Raw genomic sequence first — 24622 nt, forward strand, 5'->3', positions numbered from 1 at the left:
AAACTCGGAGGCAGAACTTAAAATCAAAATGTTTATTAGAGTGTTGTACAAAAATGTTTCCAGTCATAAAACGCGTATTACAAATTATCGGGAGGGAAAACAGAACAGGACCACACATTTGGCATGCATCTTCTTAAAAACCACCGACAGCCTCGGAGATCCAGTCCCTTGTTCCTGCAGCCCCATTTCTTTGCAAGGTGTGCCGACTCTCCAGCGATGCAGGGACTTGGCTCTTAAGTAGCAACCTCCATGAGGGCTGCCGTCCCACCCCGTTATTTTTAATATTAACAGAACCTCTGCGGTTTGAGGTGTACATAAAAACAAACCTATTCTGAGATGGCTGCATGATCAAGTCCTAGGTCAGACCCTCCTTGGAGCCAAGAGTGTTATCCCCAGCACCCTGCCCTCCCTAACCCCAGCCCTGCAAGCCCAGGAGGCCCCCCACTTCCCTCATCGAAAGCTGGCTAAAGTAGTTTCTCTCTAGATCTCCACATTTCAAGAAAGGGACTGTACTCGGGGTCATGTGATATGGGCTTATCCAAAAGAATCATGTTTGCGTAAGTGGCATAAAGTTAAGCCTGTCTGAGGACAAGTACAAATTCTGCTTCCCAGGCCACAGTCACGCGTTACAAATTGGATTCAGCTGTGTTTCCAAATACTTGCTTACTAACGACCACCATCAGTTAACACCAGTCACCACTGGCCACCCAGCCCACCTATCCCCACCAGCCAGGGGCACCCTCGGCAGGTGCCTGGACTATCCCAGCCAGTGAACGAGGCTCTGTTTGGGGTAGGAAGCAAGACGCTGCAGGGCAGATGCAGGCCTGTGGATGAGCTTCCGGGCAAGAGCGCTGCCCAGCCCATCTGGACTTGTGGGGAGCCCACTCTTCCTTTGAGCCTAGGGAACCTCAGGCCCAAATTCCACCAACCAGCTTAGGCTCCAGGAACACGGAAGGAGGGGTTGAGCCCAGGCAGGCTTTCCCCTCCAGAACCTTCTGAAACATCAAAGCCAGCATATCAGGCCCACATGGTTTCTGCCCTACCAGTGGGGAGGGGAGCCACGCAGCTTCAGGAGGCCCTGGTAAACCAACATGGAGCACAGATGTGTCACGAGGTCTGGGCCTTGCCCCAGGAAGTGTTTGGGTGACACACACCTCCTTGTACCAAGAGCACTGCGCCCAGGGGACTTAGGGTCACCATGGTGAGCCCACTACTTCTAGAAGCAGGAGGTGGCCAGCAAATGCCAGATGCAGGAGCAGCACCGGCTGTTCCTGGCCTGGGACTCAGCCTTGGCTTCCTCCTCACCACCAGCAATCCCCGAGGAAGGCAGACACGGAGGGGGCGCAGAGCAGAAGCAAAGGAAGATGGGGGGCGCCCAGGGCAAGCAGAGCTATTTTGCAAGCACTCCCTATCACCCCTGGGGGGGGCCAGGGACACCCCTCCGCCCAGGGGACAGCACACACCCATGGCTCAGTGCGGCATCGTTAAGACTTGAGCTGCGCTTTCTGAAGGGAGTCTGCCGTTTGGGGGCTTGGAGCCTGCCCTTGGACCCTGATGTGGGATCCCAGCGATCTGCGTACTGACCAATGTAAAAAAATAAATATCCATTAAAAAAATAACTTCTGTGTATCTGAGTAGGAGGGGCGTCAACGGAAATGCAGATGCAGGCGAGGTCAGTGGGGGGCCTAGCAGCTAGGGGGGCAGGGGCTGGGAGCTCCGGAGCCATCGATTTAGGGGTCAACTGGCATTTGCACATCTGAGAAACACCACTTCAGCGAGGAAGCTACAGATAGAAACTACGGGATGGATGTGTGTGTGTGTGTGTGTGTGTGTGTGTGTGTGTGTACGTCCAGGCTAGGGGAGAGGTGGTGCTGCTCAGCCCACGCTACATGGACCAGGGGAGCTGGGCAGCGGGGAAGGAAGCGAGGTCACCCTAAGCCAGCGTCCCGCAGGCGGTGTCACAGCTGGCTGCGTTCTGTGAGGACACGTGTTCTGAAACGGGTATGTGTGTCTGAGGTCACTGAGGTGGCCTGTCCCATCTGCACCCTCAGACAGTACCCTCTCTGATGACCTCGGCGTCAAGTCTAAGAGTGGTCTGTCCCTCATCCCGGTGTCCTCCCCTCCTGCCCTGTGGGAGCTGCAGCGTTAGGGACCACAGAAAGCTCCTGAACCAAGGCCCTGAAGTGTGACGGTCAGGCAGCCAAGGGTGGAATCTCAGGTGACCCCCAGCCTGGAGAATGGCCCGATGGTCAGGCAGAGAAACCCCATCTGCCACCCCAGCCGACAAAGCGGTGGCGACAAGGAGCCCTGGGAGGCCAGGCCAGGCGGCAAACACTTGCCCCACGGGCTCGCTGCGTCCCAGCTGCTTCAACACCTGACCCAGAGACGCTGACACAGAGCAACGGAACTCGGCAGGCTTGTTTATAACCCCTGCACCCCCTTCCCAGGCCATAACCTGGGTCCTGAATTTGGTTTTCAAAAGCTTAAAAGCAGAAATGAGAATATTGAATTCCTTAACAGTTTCAGACTCTGTCTACCTCAAGGCCCAAGGGGCCTGTCCCTGCCCCCTCCTAGCCCCCAGCAGGCTCCCCAGCCTGACCCACCTATCTCCCTTTTAGCCTGTAGGTTCCTGGCCCTGGGCCTCGAATTCAACCAGGTGGTAAAATGGGGCGAACAGTGCCCCCCGGACAGCGGTGATGGAAGGAGGGTCTGAGGAACCAAAGACGACAAAGATCCAGAGACCCCTCCCATGTCCTGGCAGTTGCTTAAAAATTCTCTAGAAATGTATCAAGGACTAAAGAAAGCCAATGATATAAAAATAATTTTCAGTGGCTCTGGGTAAAGAGAAAGACGCGTAGACAGGGAGCGTTCCGTTCACATCACGCGGCAGCCCCTAGAGGTGGTCCTCGGATCCCCCTGGAACGAAGGAACGTGGCTGTGGTTAGGGGGAGTCCTGGAGGCCAGCAGGAGGCTGGGCACCCCACCCAGGGCCCGTGAGGGAGAAAATGGGCTGGGCCACCCCAGAAAGTTCTACTCCCCACCAGATGGCAGTCAGCGGCTTCAGCTATGACCGTCTCTACTTCCAGAACTTTTCTGCCTTCATTATCTCAACTGAGCTACAGTGCTCATCACACTGTCCTGCTCGCCACTGTTCCTCTCGTCACACTGTCCCGCTCGTCACACTGCTGTTTCAGAAACCAGGAGTCTTACAATGTATACAATTAATAGGATTGTCATTCTTCATCTTTCTCCCAAAAGCCATATTTAACACCACCAGTATCTTAGGGCGCAGGCGATGTGGTGATGGACAGCGTGCAGAGAGCCGAGGGCCCCGTGCTGCCCACAGGGGCCAGGGCACAGAGAGCGAGCCAGAACGTGTGTGCAGGTGTGTGTGTGCGGGTATGTATATCTGTGTGGGGTGTACACACGGGTGGGAACAGTGTGTGTGTCTGTGTGTGTGTAGGGGATGTGGCGTGCGAGTGTGTATGTGTGAATGAGGATACGTGGTCAGATATGGATGTCTGTGAGTTGGGGGTGTGCACGTGTAGCTGAGTGTACATGTGAGCACGCGTATATATGGTGTCTATTCATGTAAGCGTGTGTGTATACAGGTTTGTGTGGGTTGGGATCTGTGTGTATATGGGTATGTGTGTATCTCTGTACACGTAAGTGTGTGTGCGCGTGCGGATGTATGCGGCGGGCGTGCAAGGGCACGGGGCCTCTACCTGTTGGTGTGTGTGTGTGTGCATATGTGGGCGTGCATACACGGATGTGTGTACGTGTGGGTGTATGCGGTGGTGGTGAGCGGGCATGGGGCCTCTACCTGTTGGTGGAAAAGATCCTCCTCGCCGAACTCGGCCTCCTCTTCCTCCTCCTCCCCATTCTCGGTCTCCCGCACCGAGGACTGCGTCACGGTTCTTATCGCCACCTCCTGTTTCAGACAACAGCACTGGGCACTCCACCCCTGAGGGCCACCCCGGGCAGGGCTGGGCAGGGCACCCCACCAGAGGGCCACCCCGGGCAGGGCTGGGCACCCCATCCCAGAGGGCCATCCCGGGTAGGGCTGGGCAGGGCACCCCATCCCAGAGGGCCATCCCAGGCAGGGCTGGGCAGGGCACCCCACCTCTGAGGGCCACCCCCAGGCAGGGCTGGACTAGCCAGTGGAGCACGTTGTGGAGTCAGGCAGCTCTGTACAAGCCCTGCTGTGCACGCAGGTGGCCAGGCAGGGCCCAGGGTCCACCTGGACTCCAGCAGCCAGGTTGGACAAGGGAGGGCTAGCAGTGAGCAGGCCCACAGACAGGTGAAGGGTGCTATGGCCACACCTCCCTGCCTCCCGCCCAGCCGCATACCCACCTCTCCGTCAGCATTGACCAGGATGGTCCGGAAGCTCGTGCCTGTGCCCCAGCTGTTTTGGCTCTTCCACACGAGCGTGGCAGGAGGACTGTGTGCCACCCCCGCCCCTGCGGCCCACACCTGAGGATACAGGAAGGACCCCCGGTCAGTGTCCCCTGCCATGCAGCCCTTCCACACCCAAGGTGTTTAATCCTTTTGGCCATTCTCAGGTCCAGGAATTGTGGTGCCCAGTGTACAGATAAAGAGACTGAGGTTCAGGGTGCTGAAGGGCTCCAAATAGGGCCAAGCTGGGGTCTCAAAGGCAGCTTGTTGGGTGCCAAGGTCCATACTTGTCACTACCGCTCCCTGTCCAGATGGCCTGAATTCCACCCCCGCCTTCACCATAGGGCCCTGGCAGGTCATACAGGTTCTCTGTGCCTCAGTTTCCTCTTTGGGACATGAAGGACTTGGAGGGTCCCAGATGGCAGCGGCTCACACTGCCTCGATAATGGCCTGGCTCCTGCCACTGAGCCCCATCCTGCCTATTCCACCGACCACCTCATAGCCTGTCACCTGTGTGGCTGTCACCAATGTCACCTCCCACATCCCCAGTGGTGGCCCCTTTTGGCTACCGTCTCCGAGCCCAGCAACCATCCTACCTCCCACCACAACCACCCACTACAGTCCACAGCCCACGCCACCTACCGTGACCGTCTGTCCAGCCCGAAGAACGTACTTGGGAGTGAACTTGTAGGCGATTTCATCCCCTTCTACCACCTGCCTCTTGATCCTCCAGTTACCCAGAGACTGGTCCTGGGACAGACAGACGGACGGCTCCGTGAACCCCGACCCTGCAGCCCACCTCCCCCACGATGCCCCCCCCCCCGAGACCGGTCCTGGGACAGACAGACAGTTCCGTGTAGCCAGACCCCACAGCCCACCCCCCTCCACGGTGGCCCCCCCGCAGAGACTGGTCCTGGGACAGACGGCTCCATGAACCCAGACCCCGCAGCCCACCTTCCCCACGGTGACCCCCCAGAGACTGGTCCTGGGACAGACAGACGGCTCCGTGAACCCAGACCCTGCAGCCCACCTCCCCCACAGCGCCCCCCCCCACCCCGAGACTGGTCCTGCAAGAGAAAAAACACAGCTCTGTGAACCCAGACCCCACAGCCCACCTCCCCCATGGTGGTCCCCCAGAGACGGGTCCTGGAACAGACAGCTCCGTGAACCCAGACCCCACAGCCCACCTCCCCGACGGTGGCCCCCTCAGAGACTGGTCCTGGAAGAGACAGATACAGCTCCAATAGCCAGACCCTGCAGCCCACCTCCCTCACGATGGCCCCGCAGAGACTGGTCCTGAAAAGGACAAACACAGCTCCATGTAGCCAGACCCCCATGGCCCACCCACAATGGCCCTCCCAGAGACTGTCCTGGAAAAGATGGACACAGGCTCCCATGAGCCCAGATCTCCTGCCCTCCTCCCCCAATGGCGGCCCCCCAAAGACCGGTCCTGGAAGAGAGACATGGCTCCCCTATAGCCAGACCCCACGGCCCACACCCCCATGGTGGACCCCAGAGACCAGTTCTGGAAGAGACCGACATGGGGCTCCTGTGAACCCAGACCCCGTGGCCCAACCACCCACAGTGGACCCCAGAGGCCGGTCCTGGAAGTGACCAACACGGGGCTCCCGTGAACCCAGACCCCACGGGGGACCCCAGAGACCAGTCCTGGAAGAGACGACTCAGGGCTCCCATGAAGCCAGACCTGTGGCGGCCCCTCCGCCGCAAGGAGCCCTGACCTTGTTTGAGTTGTTCTTCAGCTGCACGAACTTGCCCTCCAGGTTGATGTCCTCGATGCTGATGCTGCCGGTGGCCGACGCCTGCTGCGCCAGTTGGAAGCTGCTGGCACTGCTGGAGCTGCCACCAGTGCCGATGCCGCTCGAGCCCGAGCCCAGCGCCTCCTCCACCTCCAGCCGCTTCCGCTTGCTGCGGCCCGGGCGCCCCGCGGTGGACATGCTGCTGCTGCTGCTGCTGGAGGTGGCCCGGGAGATGGTCACCCGCGAGGACGGGCTGGGGGACAGCTTCAGCCTGTGGGGACGAGGCGGCGTCACTGATGGGTAGCAGGAGCCACCACCCGGCCGGCCCAGCCCCTCTCTCACCCCATCTCCTGCGGCCCCACCTCTCCTCCTCGCCCTCCAGCAGCTTGCGGTAGGCACTGATCTCCACGTCCAGGGCCAGCTTCACATCCAGCAGCTCCTGGTACTCGGCCAGCTGCTGCTGCATCATGTCCCGCATCTCCGTCATCTCCCGCTCCTTGGCATCTAGCATCTTCCGGAACCTGTCCCTCTCCCCGGCTATCGTCTCCTCCAGCTCCCGGATCCGGTCCTCAGCTGCACTGGCCTGGGGGGGTGTGGGGATAGGTCAGGTCTGACAGACCCAGGGGGCTGCGACAACCGGCCGGGGCCAAAGGACGGAAGGGAAGGACACCTGCCAGTCACCACAGCATGGAGTCACCAGGAGCCATCTGACACTGGGGGGACACGCCTCATCAACCACTCAGGGCAGGGGTCCATGACCTCCTGGGGGGCCCCATGGGGGAGACCCTCAGGGTTACCTGCTTCTGGAGGCTGGAGAGCTGGTAGCTGAGGGACTCAACCCGCACGCGGGCCTCCTTCAGCTCCTCGCGGGCCGCACTGGCTGCCTTATCGTTCTGGTCAGAGCTCAGCTTGGCGTTCTCCAGCTGCGGGGGCAAGATGGGTGGTCAGGGGTACCGCCCTGAGGGAGGGGACAAAGATCTGCCTCCCATGCCCACCTTGGCCTGGTAAGTCTGCTTCATCTGGTCCAGCACACCCCTCCAACCACCCACCCACATCCCCCCGCCTGCCTACACACCCCACCTGTGCCCACCTTGGCCTGGCAGGTCTGCTCCAGCCACACTTGCTTATCCAGCCCCCACCCAAGTCCCCCCGCCCGCACCCACCTTGGCCTGGTAGGTCTGCTCCAGCTCCAGCCGGTAGAGCCGCACTTGCTCATCATGCTGGCTGCGCAGCTCCTCCAGTGCCTGAGCCATCTTGAAGTCATAATCCTGCTGCCGGCTGCTGTCCACCTCCACCAGCTGGCGCTCATGCCGCCGTCGCGTCTCTCGCACCTCCTAAGGGACAGGCCCGAGCCCGTGAGGTGGCCCCAGGCCCGGAAGAGGGTAAGGCAGGGCAGAAAAGGGGGCTGGGCATGACCACCCTTACTGGGCTGTGTCCAGTCCACCCCTGGGCTTGACCCAGGCACAGAATGACTGCTGGGAACCACCTGGTCACTCGTTCATGGGCCACCAACTGACACCCACACGCTCACAGCAGCACAACTCACGATCACTGGGAAGTGGAAATAACCCAAATGCCCATCCATGGATGATGGAGAAACACAATGTGGTCCCCCCACACAGTAGGGTACTGCTCAGCTGTAAAAAGGAATAAGGCTCTGACACACGGTCCAACACGGATGAAGCTCAGAAACATGGTGCTCGGTGAGAGAAGCCAGGCACAAAGAGACAAGTGCTGTCTGATTCCATCGATGTGAAATGTTCAGAACAGGCAAATCCATAGAGACAGGGAGTTAGTGGTTGCCTAGAGGATGGCAGAGGCGGCATCAGGAGTGACTGCTAATGCTACGGGGTTTCTTTTTAGAGTGACGGAATGGTCTGGAATTAGACAGTGGTGATGGTTGATCAACTCTAAACATATTAAAAACACTGAATTGTACACTTTAAAGGGCGGGCTTTGTGATATGTCAATTTTATAGCAACGGAGCCATTATTTAGAAGAAAAAGGAATGAAGGAAAGAATTACTGGATGAACCTTTCCCAGGTACCAAGGGACAGCAGAGATCCAGCCTCAGGACAGGGGTGGATGTGACAGTGACACCGGTGCCGAAATGAACCAGCTAATGGGAACGGAAGCCCAGTCCTCAGGGTGCTGTCCTGCTCTGCAGAGACTTGGAGAACAGCCTACTGGCGGCACGTGTGCCATAAGAGAAGCTGGCCCAACCTCCGGGAGGCCAAGAGCGAGTGGCAGGAGGGCCAAGTGCAGAGCAGATGGTGGCCCCATAGGTCTCAGGAAGGGGCGGGAAACCTTCATTTTCTATCACAGAGATCCAGTCACATGTTACTTGTGCAATTGGTTTATAAAAACAATAACCCACCTTTATGGTGCCCCTCATGGCTCCATGCGTCATACTCTTCATGACACTCCTCATGGTTTTCCTCCGGGAACTCCTCACAGTTCCTCTCAGTGGCCCCTTCAAGGAGCCCTTCCTGGGTTTCCTCATGGGTCTCTTCACAGGTCCCTTCTTGGGTCCCATCATGGTTTTCTTCACAGGTCTCTTCATGGGTCCCTTCACAGGCTCCCTCACAGGCTGTTCCTTCATGGGTTTCTTAAGGTGTCTCCTCAAGGGTCTCTTCACAGGTTCCCCCTCAGGGTCCTTCATAGGTTCCCTCAAGGGTCTCTTCATGGTTTGCCTCTTGGGATTCTTCAAGGGATCCCCCTCGGGGTTCTTCATGGGCCCCCTCAAGAGTTCCTTCACAGGTTTCCCCTCAAGGTCCTTCACAGGTTCTCCCTTGGGTTCCTTCACAGGTTTTCCCTCAGGGTCCTTCACAGTTTCCCGGTTAGGTTTTCTCATAGGTTCCTTCGGGGGTCCCTTCAAGAGTCTCTTTCTCTCGGGGTTCGTAATGGGTTTCTCCTCAGGAGCCTTCACAGGTTCCCTCTCAGGGTCCTTCACGAATTCCCTCCAAGGTCTCTTCACAGGTTTTCCCTCAGGGTCCTTCACAGGTTCCCCCTTGGAGTCCTTCACAGATTCCCTCTCAGGGTCCTTCACGGGTTCCCTCCAAGGTCTCTTCACAGGTTCCCTCTCAGCGTCCTTCACAGGTTCCCTCTCAGCGTCCTTCACAGGTTCCCCCTTGGAGTCCTTCACAGGGTCCTTCACAGATTCACTCTTGGGATTCTTCACAGGCTCCCTCTCGGGGTCCTTCATGGGTTTCCCTTTGGGGTCCTTTACAGATTCACTCTCAAGATCCATCACAGGTTCCCTCTCAGGGTCCTTCATGGGTTTCCTCAAAGGTCTGTTCATGGGTTTTTCCTCGGGATTCTTCACAGGTTTCTCCTTGGGGTCCTTCACTGATTCCCCCTCGAGGTCCTTCACAGGTTCCCCAATATCCCTCATAAGGTCCCCCTTGGGGTCCTTCACAGGTTTCCCCTCGGATTCCTTCATAGGGTCCTTCACGGATTCACTCTCAGGATCCTTCACAGGTTCCCTCTCGGGGTCCTTCATGGGTTTCCCCTCGGGGTCCTTCACAGGTTCCCCCTCAATATCCTTCACAGGTTCCCCCTTGGAGTCCTTCACAGGGTTCTTCATAGGTTTCCACAAAGGTCTCTTCAGGGGTTTCTCCTTGGGATCTTTCACAGAGTCTTTTGGAGGTTCTCTCAAGGGTCCCTGCATGCGTTCCTTCAGAGACTCCTTCGTGGGCTCCCCCTCGGGTTCCTGCATAGCTCTGCTCACAGCCTCCTCCCTGACTGCTCCCACTGGGCTTGGCCGAAGCCGAGAGCTACTCCTCAGCTGCATCGGCATCCTGCCGGCGGGCAGCTCTCCTGGGCAGTGACTGCCCGAAGGGCCCGTCCTACCCCAGGGGTTCTGTTCTGGGCTGTGATGACACAATGGGCTCTATGACGGGCCCAGGTGAGGGCTGGGGGCCGTGGTTCCCCACCAAGAGGGGACCCAGAGATGCCAGGGCTCCTATGCCACGGCACAGAAACTCCAGGTCCACCAGCCAGGGACCCCCGGTCACTCCCAAACACCCCCAAGGGGCCAGAGGCCCACAGAGAGCAGAAAGTCGTAGGTGGGAGAAGGCAGCTCGGAGGGGAGCTAGAGAAGGCCCAGGAAGCTGGGACACAGGCGGGCCTTGCCTCTCCCTCTGATAGGGAGACCCCTGTAGTGGGCTAAATGGTGCCCCCCTAAAGACATGTCCATGTCTTCACCTCGGGAACCTGAATGCGGCCTTATTGGAAAAAGGGTCTTTGCAAATGGGATTAGGTGATGGATCTTGTGATGAGGAAATCTTCCCGGATTATCTGGGTGGGCCCTACATCCAATGGCCAGTGTCACAGGAGACACAAGACCACCTGATGACTAGAGTGATGCAAACACAAGCCACCAGAAGCTGGGAGAGGCAAGGAAGGACCTCCCTTCAAGCCCCCGAGGGAGCGCGCAGGCCTATTGACACCTTCATCTCAGACTCTAGTGTGCAGAACTGAGAGAGGATGAAGCTCTGCTGTCTGAGCCCCGCGTCTGTGTCACTCACATGGCCCTGGGCTGAGGACGGCCCCGGACACTCACCTCCTCAAACACGTTCTTGCGGAAGTCCAGCTCCTCCTGCAGGCTCTGGCAGCGGTTCTCCAGGTCCACGCGCATTAGCGTCTCCTTCTCCAGCTGCTTTTTGGCCACAGCGTGGCCATCCTCTGCCTAGATGACACCAGGTGACACACTGAGAGGAGAGCATGTCTGCTGGACCCTGCCCAGCTCCTCAGGCCACCCCCTCCACACACCATACTCGGCCCCATGGTGAGGGCCCCATCTCCAACTGGGGTGGACACCAGGTGCCGCCCAACTTACCTTGGCTAACTGGGCCCGCAGCTCGGCCACATCGCTCTCAAGGCTGCGCTTGTCACTGAGGGCGGCGGCCAGCTCCGCCTCGCTGCGGTGGAACAGGGCCTCCAGGTCCTTGACCCGGCCCTGGGCCACCATGAGCTCACCCTCCCGCTTCTTGGCGCTAGAAGGCAAGAGGGCCAGTGAACTGGGTGCATGGCACAGGCAGCCATCCCGGAGACGCGGAGGGCCTCGGAGCCCGTGCAGGTCACCCGACTGCAAACTCAGCCTGGTCTTGTGAACCAGGACCACCACTGGTTCATCAGGGGGTGACACTGTCCCATGTTGCCTGCCAAGGCAGAAACTGGCCCTTCACTCACCCTGAGGAAACCACCCACCGGCAAACCCTGAGGCTCAGGGAACTCAAGGCCTGGTGATTTTAGACATGAGAGACATCCTTTACGGAGAATGTTGATTTTTACTAACAAATTTAGCACCCTCATCCACTGATAGCGGGAACGCAAGGAGGTGCGACTACCGTAGAAAACAGCGTGGTGGTTCCTCAAAGAGCTGAACGTAGAATTACCATAGGATTCAGCAATTCCACTCCTGGTATGTACACAAGAGATTTGAAAGCAAGTACTCAAGTAGATACAGAAACCCTGTTGTGAGCAGTGGGTAGGGGCTAGGCCAGCTAAGCAAAAGCTCAGCAGTTTGGATCCACCAGGTGCTCCTTGGAAACTATGGGGCAATTCTACTCCGTCCTACAGGGTCGCTGTGAGTCAGAATCGACTCAATGGCAACAGGTTTGTTTTTTTCCCAAACAGCCAACGTTCACTGCAGTGCTGTTCACAATGACCAAAAGGTGGAAACAACCCACATGTCCATCCACAGATGACGGATAAACATGATGTGCTCCATCCATACAATGGAATACTATTCAGCCATAAAAGGGAATAACGCACTGACACACACTACAACGTTATCATGGATTGAATTGTGTCCCCCAAAAATATGTGTCAGCCTGGCTAGGCCATGGATCCCAGTACTGAGCAACTGTCACCCACTTTGTGGTATTGTGTAATTACCCTCTACTTTATGTGCTGTAAACCCTAAACCTCTATACGTGAATAAAGCTTGATTTGTGCAGGGTGTATCCTGAGTCACACCCTCACTAAAGGAAGTGACTCAAGTCATAGCCTTAAGTCCCAGCCTTACTCAAGTTACACTCTTGCTTGAGTCACACTTTTTATTGTACAAGAGATAAAAGGAGAGAGAAGCAAGCAGAGAAGGGAGTGACCTAACTACCACCAAGAAAAAAGAGCCAGGAGCAGAACACGTCCTTTGGACTCAGGGTCCCTATGCTGAGAAGCTACTAGACCCAGGGGAAAACTGAAGCCAAGACTCACAAAGATCTCCAAGGAACACTGGGCCCACAGATACTGAGAGGGAACAAAGATCTTCCCCCAAGACATAATGGTCTAACTGGGACTACAAGGACCCCGCAGGCCATGGTCCCTAGACCTTCTGTTAGCCCAAGACAGGAGCCATTTCCAAAGCCAACTCTTCAGACAGGGATTGGACTGGACTGTAAGATAGAAAATGATACTGGTGAAAAGTGAGCTTCTTGGATCAAGTAGACACATGAGGTTTTGTGAGCAGCTCCTGTCTGGAGGGGAGATGAGAAGGCAGAGGGAGACAGAAGCTGGCTGAATGGATACAGAAATACAGGGTGGAGAGGAGTGTGCTGCCTCATTGGGGGAGAGCACCTAGGAGTATACAGCAAGGTGTATATAAGGTTTTGTATGAGAGACTAACTTGATTTGTAAACTCTCACTTAAAGCATAATAAAAATTAAAAAAAGAAAAATAAAGTACACAAGAAAAATAAAAAAAAGATCTTCCCTCAGAACCGACAGAGGTAGAAAGCCTTCCCCTAGAGCTGGCTCCCTGAATTTGGACTTCTAGCCTGCTAAAGCATGAGAAAATAAACTCGTTAGAGCCACCCACTTGTGGTAGCTCTGTTATAGCAGCATTACATAACTAAGACAGACACGGGTGAACCCTGAAAGCATTGTGCTCAGTGAGAGAAACCAGACACAGAAGGACAGATATCGTATGATCCCACTGAGGGGAAAGTTTTGGAAACGGATAGTGCTGACAGTTACAGCATGGTGAACACAATGAACATCACCAAACTGCAGGCTTAAAAATGGTTAAGATGGTAGACTTTAGTTTCCCCTCAATAAAAAAGTATCATTTACTGAAGTCACAAATGCTCTCCAACGTTTACGATTTCAGATAACACACACTCAGGTTCCATAACACACGAATGTCCATGCTGTGGACTTAGGTTCTTGAACGCACGTAACGGACTTCTGACCAAGTTGGAAGGGAACATGGAGAGGTGAAGGGTCGCTTCTCAAAGCTTCTCAGTATGTGTTTAAACATGGCAGAGTACTCAGTTTGCGAACGGAGAGAGAGACGCATCCTGTAACCTGAGAACTGTCACACAAGAAAGAGTTGGAAACGAATATAAAAAAAAGTCTAAACAAAATCCCATTTGATTCATTCCCACCTGTTGGAAAGAGCCCACTGTGTTTCCACTAATAAGCCTGCCTAGTAGTGAACAAGCGGGGGTACTGCTCTGGCTGTGACCGTTGGCCTCGGGATGCACCTGCAGACCAGGCATGGTTGAGGAGCTGGATGCCATGTGGGGGGATGAGCTGGGATGGGTGGCCCTACCTGGTCCCTGGGGACCCTGGCTGACAGCCCACCAGTGGTCCATTACTGGAGCCAGGACCATGCAGGTGGACAGGGTGAATGGGCCCACTTGGGAGGTGGCCTCTTGGCAAAGGGAAGCCAGCACTGTCCAGGGAAGCCACTCGGGCCTGGTGGAGCCTGGGGCTGATAGAGGGTGTCCACAGGGAGGAGGGCTGGACACCCACCCACCATTCACTGGGGGCCACTCTGAGGTTCAGACCCCGGCAGAGCCTCCTAACATCGCGGGGCCTGTCCCTCACCTCCTGGTGACCAGGCGCAGGGGGCAGGTGGCAGCACCTCCTCAAGCACTCCAGGACAGAAAGGCCTTCTGCAGCTCCCGCCAGCAGGGGCAGCGGCACCCACAGACACGCTCTGCAAGCGTGGGACAGGTCGAATGTGCACGTGAGGACGTGGGGAGTGTCTGGAACACTCCAGTCCTTCCCTGCTCTGGGAGGGCTCTTAGGGGAAGACTGGGAGCCAAGGAGCCCCCTGTTCTCTAAGTGCTGAGACCAGCGACAGTCAGAAAGAAAAAGTGTGTCCACAGGAAGGGCACCAGCGGCCATCGTGTTGATTCCAACTCCTGGCAACCCTGTGTGTGTGTCAGAGTAGAGCTAGGCTGCCGTTTTCAGTGGCTGATTTTCCGGAAGTAGATGGCCAGGCCTTTCTTCCGAGGTGTCTCTGGGTGGATATGAACCTCCAACCTTTCAGTTAGCAGCCAAGCACATTCACCGTGTGTACCACCCACGGACTCCAGGCAGAGTGCAGAAAGCCCTGAGTCTAGACTAAAGCCTTAAATAAAAGGTACAGCCTAGAGGTTCACATCATTCTACCCGCTGTCTTTTGATCCCACGTTCCTTTTGTTGTTGCTATTGTTTTAAACTTCAGCCTGCAAAACTGCACCCAGAGTCGGGGGTCCCTCCTCAAGGCCAGCGGGGAGAGCTGTGTCTGACACCGTAGGAGGCTGTCAGAGTGAACAGTGCCGTCAGCTGCCGTGGGGTCAGCCCCAGCTCATGGCGACCCCACACACAACAGAACGAGACACTGCCTGTCCTGCCCCATCCCCATCATCGGTCGTGGACCGGACCCTTGAGATCCACAGGGTTTTCATTGGCTGATTTTTGGCAACAGGTCACCAGGCCTTTCTTCCTGGTCCCTCTTAGTCTGGAAGCTCTGCTGAAACCTGCTCAGCATCACAGCGACACGCAGGCCTCCACTGACAGCCGGGTGGCGGGTGCACATGAGGTGCACGGGCTGGGAATGGAACCGGGGTCTCTCATACGGAGGGTGGGGATTCTACCACTGGACCACCACGACCCTCGCCACTGAACAACAAAGGGACAGCCAAAATAACCGGGGGCAGACACTGGTTAAACCCATCAGGTGCTGGGCTGTCCCAGCAGGCAGGACAGAGCTGCTTCATAAAGGACACCTGAGGACAGGGATGTGCCCACAAGAGGCCCAGGGTGTCGCAAGGCTCAGTGTCTGGCAGTCACCAGGCCTGGTTCAGGTGAGGGCCCCTGGATTGGACAGTGCCCCCCAGTGGGAGGCTCTCACCTCTTGTTGGCCTCCTCCAGCTCAGCTCTCAGCTTCCCGATCTCAATCTGCAGCCGGGCGCGCTCCCGGGCTGTCTCATCCAAGACCCGGCGGGCGTCCGCCAGCTCCGACTCGTACAGCGCTTTGATGCCGCTCACCTGAGGGGACATGAACCGAGGGGGAGTGACAGGCCAAGACACGAGTCTTTCCGAGAAGGGTGCACCCTGTGGTCACGCTGCTGGGTGCCGTCCACAGGCCAGTCCTCGTACAACCCCCAGGACAGGCTCTTCACACGGGCGGGAGAAGTTCGCATGCGAACACGGTCCCAACGCAGCACGGTGAGATGTACTGGCGTTCTCACCCGTCCCTGTGAGTGTAGGCTGTGTGGAAATAGGGCCTTGCAGATGTTACTGCTGGGTTAACAGGAGGTCACACTGGAGCAGGGCGGGTCCCAATCCCAGGAGTGGTGAACTTATAAAACAGGACAGGCACAGGGGAGGACGGCCATGTGAAGATGCAGCCACAAGCCAAGGGTTGGCAGGGGCCACCAGAAGCTGGGAGAGGTAAGGGTCTTCCCCTAGAGCCTCTGGAAGGAGCGTGGCCCTGCGACACCCTGCCTCCCAACGCCAGGCCTCCAGAGCTGAGAATGAAGCCCCTCCTCTGTGGTACTCTGTCACGGTAGCCCCAGGACACTCGGCCAGGGGCTTCTGGGCCCCCTCTTCCGACTCACGGCCCTCAAAGGGTCATCGGCCCCTGGTGGAAGGCGGGAGGGGCAGTCACCCTGGATAGCCACAGCGACAGCCACCCATCTTCTCCGCTGTGAACCTTCCGGAATGACATGTCCTCTTCCCAACCAGCTCACAGAGCAGGCAGTGCCACAGCGTGAGGGAGCCCAAAGCTGCCTCAGGCAGCACCCCCATCTCCACCCACTTGATGCCAGCATGCCCTCCTATGGAGTGACAACCAAACTGCTCTTTTGGAGGTGGTGCCTCTTACAACTGAGGACGGTGACAGGGCACTGATTTATGGGGGGCTACCTCTAGGGACCCTGCCTTCCTCTCCCCCATCAAGTGCTCCTGGGGGTCCCACGGCCAGGCTGGGCCACCCACTGCAAGGCCCAGCTCAGGCTTCACCCTTCCCTCGCCCACACCCAGCACCCACCCTGTCTGTCCTACCTACCCCACAAGGAGGGAGGGAACGGACCTGGCTCACCAGCCGTGGCCCAGGCCAGCAGGACAGGCGTTCTAGGTGTCCCCTCCCCCAAGCCGGGCCAGCAGCTGACAACTGTGCCCACGTGCCATGTGCTAGCCCTGCAGCTCCCCCTCGGCACAGCTGCCCCATCCCACAGGGGCTGGGCCAGCCGGGGCAGCTCAGGACAAGTGGCACCTGGGAGTTGAGTGCCCTCATCCGGGCAGCTGGCGAACTCACTGGCTCAGGGCCGCCGGGATGAGGGGAGCCATGCCTGAGCCAGCCACCACGCGTGCTAATAGTAAGCACAGCGCGTTGAGTGTCGAGTGCCTTACACCATGCACACACGGCCCCCCACAGCAGCCCTCACAGGGACCCCAGCCTGGCCTACCTCAGACACAAGAGTCTATTAACCCTGGACATTTCCTCACCTGCTCAGACCCCACCAGCTCCGTCCTGTTCTCACCTGGCCCTCCCACGCAGCGGTCGCTGCCTCCCTCCCAGGTCATCATGTCCACCAGGAGTGCCCTCACGGTTCTCAGCAGCCTTCCTGCCCCACCCTCAGCATGGGGCCGCACACATAATGTGCCTAAAAACATCTGGAGCCCCAGCACCCTGCAATGGTGCGGCCGCTGTCCAAAGTCTGTGAGTTCCTCTGCTGCTTAGAAACGGAGTTACCACGTGGCCCCACAATTCCGCTCCTAGGTACCTCCCCAGACAGGGAAACACATGTCCACACAAAAACCCGTCCACCAGTGTTCACAGCAGCATCAGTCACAATCGCCAAAAAGTACTAACACCCAAGTGTCCATCAACAGATGAGTGAAAACACCCAGTGAGGCCCACCCACACAATACTACTTATACATCGCCAAGTCGTCAAGAACCAGGGAAGCCCAAGAACCTGTCACTGCCCAGGGGAGCCTGAGGAGACGTGACGACTGAATGTCCTGCGCGTCCTGGTGGGGTTCAGGGGCAGGAAACAGACGTTGGGGAAAGCTGAGGAGATCTGAACAGAGTGAGGACCTGAGTTAACATAAGGTACCAGCGTTGCTGGGCCTGGTCGTCGATTCTGACTCACAGCGGCGACCCTGTATTACAAAGAACTGCCCCATAGGGTTTTCCAGGCTGTAATTTTTATGGAAGCAGACAGCCAAGTCTTTTTCTTGCTGAGCCGCGGGGTGGTTCGAACCACCGACCTTTCGGAGTGCTGTGGTACCACCATGGCTCCTAATGTACAAATACTGGGCCGTTACCTGTGATAGACAGACCACACTCACGTATGACGTTAACAAGGAAAACGGGCGTGGGGTACATGGGACTCCCTGTACCTCCCTCCTGAACTGCCTATAAATCTAGAACTGTTCTAAAGCAGCAAGTTTACTAGTTAAAAAGCATACTGTTTATCTTGATGACTGAGTTTTTCTGGTACCTCCTTAAATTCTTGTCCCAGGTGAATGCCCCACCAGCCTCACCCCAGTCCTGGCCCTGCTCCTGGGCCGTCCTCTCTGCAATTCCGGGGAGTCTTGTTTAAAGTTCTTAAGCTCTTCTGGCAGTATGCTGGGTTCCCGTGTGTGTGCATGTGTATATGAGCGCACACTCACGCATGTACCTGTCTCTCTTGTTTAATAAGGCCGTTAGTTATCTAGAGCCAGACTAGGCAAACCCCAGCCCACCACCTGCTTTTGTCCAGCCTGCAAGCCCAGAATGGTTTCTACATTTTTAAAGAGCTGGGCAGGGGTGGGATGGAGGCGGCAGATGTTTTACGAAGCAGGCAGATGACATGAAGTTCAAATCCAGTATGTATAAACAAAGCTTTATTGGCACACCGCCACACCCGTTCACCTCCGTATCATCTATAGCCGGTTTCTCTATAACAAAGTTGAGTGGTTTCTACAGAGATTGGCTGGCCCGCAAAGCAGAAAATATCAACTCCCTGGCTCTTTGCCAAGTCCCTGGGTGGCACAAACAGTTTGTGATCGTCTGCTAATCTCAAGTTGGCAGTCCAAACGTGTTCAGTGGTCCTGTGGAAGGAAAGGCCTGGCAATCTGCTTCGTAAAGATTATAGCCAAGGCTGCCTCCTTTGCCTTGAGGCCGGAAGAACCGGATGGCTACCATCAGGGAATATTTTGATCAGAAGGGAGGAAATGCAGAACAGAACGTCAAGTTCTCATGGACTTTCTGGAGCTACGGAGGCTGGATGAACCCCCAAAACTACTGCCCTGAAATAATCTTTAAGCCTTAAACCAAATAATCCCCTGAAGTCATCTTAAAACCATGGTTCAGCTTACCTAGTAAAGGATGCCTGCCTTGAGCATTGCGCTTTTCTAAGACCTATCTGTGTGGGATCAAACTGACGACAGCAATTCGGAAGACTAGATGGGCAACTCGGGGGGCAGCGGGTTTATGTTAATGGGGAAGAACGACTGGAAAAGGAGGGCGAGGATGGCTGCACAACTTGAAAAATGTAATCAATGTCACTGAATCATACATGAGAAACTGGTGTATGTTTTTGCTACGTATATTCATAACAAAAAACATTAACACATCAACAAATAAATGAAACAAACAAAGATTACGGTCAAGAGAACCCCAGGGGACAGTTCCACTCTGCACACACGGGCTTGCCGTGAAGAGGAATGACCCCACGGCAACTCACAACAACAAGAACGGGCACTTCACGGAGAAAGTGTGCCGACCCCCGACCTATGGCATCGCAATGATTTGGCAAGGCCTTGCCTGGAAGGTGCCTAGACTAACACTGTCTCACAAAGACTCTTCCGCCCCTTCAGACAGGTGTGTTGTTGGCGGGCAGCTGGTTGCTGCACACGCTTGAGCGTCACAGCAGGGACTGGGGCACACAAGTGGGGAGTAAGAGCGTGGGCCCAGTGCCAACACAAGGAATCCCAACAACTGTGCTCACACATACGGGCCGGGCAGGGAGAGGCGAGGTTTCGGGTGGCAGAGCTGGCCTTTCCCCAGGGTCCTGCCTGCACACTGGCTGGCAGACGTCCCCTGGGGGAGAACCATGGCTCTGAGGCCAGGCGTGTGTGCCGTCCTGCAGCATGGGGACCTGCCTGCGTACTGGCTGGGAGACTTCTCCTGGGGGAGACCTGCCCAGGCACCATCTCAGGTGCCACTTCTGCCCTCGAGCTTCCTGGGCCCAGCCCTGAGGGACAGCAGGGCCCTGTCCTGCAGGCAGCAATAGGACACCGGGGCGGGGGATGGGAGAGAAAGAAAAGACACATCTCCTCCCCTTTGAACTGAAAACCTGTGTGCGCTGTGACAGGCTCCCCAAAGAGGAACCCCCCTGTCCCCAGCCCTCAGAGCTTCACACCTGGGCAGGTGCAAGCACAGGGCCTCCAGCCCCGCTCCTACCCACCCCTACCCAGCAGCCGGTGACCTTGCTTGTTATGGGGTAAACTGCATCCCCCAGAAAGATATGCTAAGCCCTAAACCCAGCACCTGGGAACCCGGCCTTGTTTGGAAATAGGGTCTTCACAGGTGTCATCAGTTAATTAACAGGTAGTCTCACTGGAGTAGGGTGGGCCCTAATCCTATATGACTGGTCCCCTAATACAAGAGACACAGAGACAGGGAAGGAAGGCCGTGTGAAGATGCAGCTACAAGCCAAGGAGCCCCAGGACCACGGGAGCTGGGAGAGACCAGGAAGGAGCCTGCCCTAGAGCCTTCAGAGGGAGCGTGCCCTGCAACGCCCTGACCTCAGGCTCCTGGTCCCCAGGACTGGGAGGTATAACTTTCTGTGCTTACTCGACGGCCAGCTTGTGATATTTTCCGACGGCAGGAAATGAGTACATTTCTCAAGCATAAATCTGGCCAGTTCCCAAACGCCCCGCAGAACATCAGCACGTGGCCACTCACCACGGCACTGTGCAGACACCAAGCGAGAGACCAACTAATGCCAAATGGTGAGGCTCTAGAATCCACATGCGGTCCTGGCGTGGGGCACGAGGACATGTGGAAGAGAAAACGTTAACGGACAGGAAGAAGGGGGCAAGCCACGCACCCCGTGGGTGGGCACCCCCTGCACCTGAATTGAAGTTTTATCACAAGCCTGCGCTACGCTCATAAGATTTTAAATGACATTTTCAAAGCATTCCTTAACAGGCTCTACGACACTGTCTCTCTTCCCATCCCTCAGCGCTGCTGACAGTGGGGACGATTGCTCTCTGGGGTGGGGTGTCCTGTGCACTGCAGGGGTTAACAAGCAGCATCCCTGGCCTCCACCCACTGGATGCCAGTAGCACTCACTCCCAGTTGTGATACCCACAACTGTCCCAGACATCATCCAGTGTCCCCTGGAGGCAGAATCAACCAGGTGGGGACCCCTGGGTTAGGGGATTCCACTGACCCCCAAGAGACTCTGCATCCCATAATCAGACCTACTGACATCCTAGGACGATGTCCACATTTAAATCCACACACTGAGTGGGGAGGAGAGAGGAGGGACGTCACAGGACCTGGGAGGTCCCCTGGTTTACTCTGTCTAATCCACTGGGAGTTTATTCTGGTGTATGGCGTGAGCAGAGATCCAACTCAATGTTTTTCCCCAAATAATTAACACAGGGTTTTGCCACCACTAAGGAGCCCTGGTGGCAAAGTGGTTAAGCGTTCAGCTGCCAACCGAAAAGGTCAACAGTTCGAATCCACCAGCCGCTCCTTGGAAACCCTATGGGGCATTTCTACCCTACTCTACAGGCTCACTATAAGTCTGAATCAACTGGATGTTAATGGGTTTTTTAATGGGTGGACATGTGAGGCCTGACTGTTCTCTGAGGTGGGCTGTCCTGTGCACCACAGGGTGCTGGCAGCATCCCTGGCCTCCACCCACTTGATGCCAGTAGCACCCCCCCAAGTAGCGACAACCACAAATGTCCCCAGACATGGCACAGTGTCCCTTGGAGGCAAACTCCCACAGGTGAGAAGTGTTGCTCTGCAGTTAAATGCCAGCTCTTCTGCATGACACACCTGTGTCCCTCCCAGCTGCCGCCACCTCCCAGGCCCCTCCTGATGCATCCCGCCCACCCTCTCCAATGCCTGCCAGGTCTTGAACCTCGCCCTGCCCACCTGTCCATCAAGGCCACTGGGGGTCACTCCCTGGATTCAGCCCACACTGACCACCCCGACGGTCCCAGCATCCCCTCCCACCCCCAGAAGATTAGTGGCTCTTTCACTTACCCTTGAGAGAGGGTTTATCACTGCTCCCAGTGCTCACGGCTCCTGGGGCTCACACACTGGTCCACTGCCCTGGCTGCCCCACCAGCAGCATACCCACACTAATAGTCCCCATGACTGGGGACAACAAGACAGGAGCAAAACTATCAGCTGCTCAGGAGCCCCCCAGGTCCCAAAGGGGCAGGTATAGGCCCACAGCTCGGCTTCCCTTGCTCCTGCTAAGCCCCAGGTTATCTGCATTTCAGCAAGTCTCAGGAATAAATAACGCCACCGCCCAGACGGGGCGAGTTCACACTCAGGTTCACGCACCGTCTGGGACAGGAGCTTCCTGGGCCCTCCCAGCCAGCCCCATTTGCAGCTGCGATGAGGAGGCAGCCATACGCTGAGGCCGGGCAGTTGTACCACCATTGTACAGGCAGCAAAACCGAGGCCTGCAGGGGCTGTGGTAGCTGCCCACAGTGATGCAGCCCAGAAAGAGGGAGACACGGAGTTTGAATCCAAGCCGGCACCAGCCACGAGGACCTTCTCCCTCTGCACACACAAGCTGCGTTGAGGGAGCCCCTTCTTGGCCTGGCACTCAGCACAGCAAGGACAGAAGTGACGGAGCCCTTCTGGCGCCTGTCCGTTATTTTACCACCTTATTTTATAAACACTGTACCGGCCTACTCATTTCAGCCCCACAAACAAAACTCGAGATTGAGATGATTGCTCTTTTAAGACAGGGATCAGAGAGATTAAGGGGCTTGCCCAAGGTCACATAGAGAGAAAACTGCTCTCTGAGAGGCCCCTTCTCTCAGAGGCTCACTGGCAGGTCACCCACTGTCCTGATGGGGAAGCCGAGACTTGGGGTGGTCAGTCTTGGTGCCTCATCTGGCTCTGGGGTTGTATATTCCCAAGAAAATATCACATTCTCGTGGAATTGTTTCTGGAGCCAGGGAGGCTAGATGAACCTTCCTCCCCCCCCAAAAAAATCAATGGGGGAGGAACAACCTGGTGGGTTCTTCTCTCAGCCCCCTTCATTCTGAGGATGGGTGGGGCAAGAGAATGGCCTGGGGGATCAGGCTCCTGGCTGTGCCCCTGCCGGTCCCCACCCAGGACCCGAGACACACCCACCCTCAAACTCCCTTAGGGGGCGGGGCTCTCCTAGCCCCTTCTCCCTCAGCCAGCAGTGAATCCCTAGGGCTCGCCTGGAGCCCCAAAACTTCTCGCTGGATCCTCAGCACCTCAAAACTATCCCTCCCCTCACATCCTTCCAGCAGGGCCTACACAGCTCCTGCCCCTCTGTCATGGACGTCCCTCAGGCCCAACTGAGGGCCTCCCAGATTTCCCTTGGGACCCCTGAGGCATCAGACCCACTCCCTGGGACCCCCATTACCCCCAGCCCCCACCCCAGTTACCAACTCCCCAGAATTCAACACAGGACCCCTCCAGAGTTCCACGGAGAACTGAGACGTGACCCTCCCCAGGGAGGCTCCCAAGACCCCCCCCCTCACCTCACGACCCCCCCCAAAGGGTCTGAGCCCCCCAGGCTCCTCAAAGACCAGAGATCGCCCCAAATTTCCCCCTCAGACAACCAAACACACCCAGGCTCATCCCCGAAAACGCGCCACTCCCTTAGGGGCGGGGCCTACCCTTGCCCACACCCTCTAAGAGGGGATCCGGGGTTCTCAAGATCTCCTTGGTATCCTATCACCGACAAGGCACATCCAAGACTGCACCCGCTCAATCGGGGGCCCCGAAATCCCCTGGGGATCCCTCGGAGGACAGGGCCTGTCTCAGTGAGCACCCCTCACTCAGGCTTCCCCTAGGGCCACTGAGAACCACTCGGAGGTCGGAGACCACTCCAGTCTGTACTTCTCATTCTGGGGTCCTCAAGATGCCCTGGGGGCACCTCGGAGGGCGGGGCCTGCCTCACTGTGCACCCCTCACTCAGGCACCACCCCAGGTCCCTGGGACCCCCAGCCGGCACCCCTCACCAAGGGGCCCCCGAGATTCCCTGGGAACCCCCGGTCTGCACCCCTCGCTCAGGGACCACCCCACGTCACCTGGGACCCCTGTCTGTAACCCTCACCAGGGGCCCCTGAGATTCCCTAGGAGCCTCACTCTGAACCCCTCACCAGGGGCCACCCCAGATCCCCTAGGGTCCCCGGTCTGCACCCCTCACCAAGGGGCCTCCGACATTCCCCAGCAATCTCAGTCTGCACCCCCCACCAGGGGCCACCCCACACCCCCTGGGGCCCCTGTCTGCATCCCTCACCAAGGGTCCCCCAACATTCCCCAGGAATCTCAGTCTGCACCCCTCACGGGGGCCCCTGACATTCCCCGGGGACCTCGGTCTGCACCCCGGCTCCGGGGCCACCCCACACCCCGGGGACCCCTGTCTGCACCCCTCTCCAGGGGGCCCCGTCCTACCTCGCGCGTGGTCACCTCCTCCTTCTCCGAGATCTTGAGCAGCAGCCGGTCGTTCTCCAGCTCGAGCGCGCGGACGCGGTCGATGTAGTGCGCCAGGCGGTCATTGAGCTCCCGCAGCTCCTCCTTCTCCTGCAGCCGCGACAGGCGCGTGGGCGACAGCGGCGTGGCGGGCCCGCCGCCCGCGCGGGTGGACAGCGGCGTGGCCATAGCGGCGGCGGCGTTGGCGGCGGGGCTCGGGCTGTGCTCACGACGGCGGCGCGCGGCTCCGCGGGCTCATTCAATCCGGCGCCGCCGAGGCCAAGATGGCGCCGCTCGCCGCCCGCCCGCGCGCCGCGCCACGGCGCCAGGCAGCCTGGGAGTTGTAGTCCGGCCGCCGGTGCATCTCGCGCGGGGCATCGCGGAAGTTGTAGTTTCCTGCCCCGGCGTTGTAAAGGCGTGGAGTCCAGAGCCAACCCACCAGATCAGCCACCATGTGAATCAAGATGCCCAGTTTGTATAACCTACCTACTTCATTGAAGTCCAATTAAAATTAAAACTGGTTGATGATAAAATAAACTATTAAAAAAA

General features: G+C 57.3%; 1 protein-coding gene across 1 annotated transcript; it reads right to left on the reverse strand.

The window, feature by feature from the left end:
- Positions 1–1823: 1823 nt before the first annotated feature.
- Positions 1824–24356, reverse strand: LMNB2 (lamin B2). The gene is made up of 12 exons (XM_049876321.1): positions 24056–24356; positions 15282–15418; positions 10993–11149; positions 10717–10842; positions 7316–7486; positions 6950–7075; positions 6515–6735; positions 6135–6423; positions 5038–5145; positions 4354–4473; positions 3824–3931; positions 1824–2916 (listed from the first exon to the last, which is right to left on the reverse strand). The coding sequence occupies exons 1-12, from the start codon at positions 24260–24262 to the stop codon at positions 2875–2877; spliced, it is 1812 nt and encodes a 603-aa protein (XP_049732278.1). The 5' UTR covers positions 24263–24356; the 3' UTR covers positions 1824–2874.
- Between the last annotated feature and the right edge of the window lie 266 nt (positions 24357–24622).

This window comes from Elephas maximus, chromosome 3, assembly GCF_024166365.1.
Source record: "Elephas maximus indicus isolate mEleMax1 chromosome 3, mEleMax1 primary haplotype, whole genome shotgun sequence".
Classification (NCBI taxonomy): domain Eukaryota; kingdom Metazoa; phylum Chordata; class Mammalia; order Proboscidea; family Elephantidae; genus Elephas; species Elephas maximus.

What these genes read in the sequence shown, in the direction of transcription:
- LMNB2 (XM_049876321.1), bottom strand. Translation starts at nt 24,262, where the DNA reads ATGGCCACGCCGCTGTCCACCCGCGCGGGCGGCGGGCCCGCCACGCCG. An exon ending in GGGCTGGACAGACGGTCACG is followed by an intron (nt 4,474 to 5,037) that starts GTAGGTGGCGTG and finishes CTGTATCCTCAG; the next exon opens with GTGTGGGCCGCAGGGGCGGG. An exon ending in AGGATCTTTTCCACCAACAG is followed by an intron (nt 2,917 to 3,823) that starts GTAGAGGCCCCA and finishes CCTTCGTTCCAG; the next exon opens with GGGGATCCGAGGACCACCTC.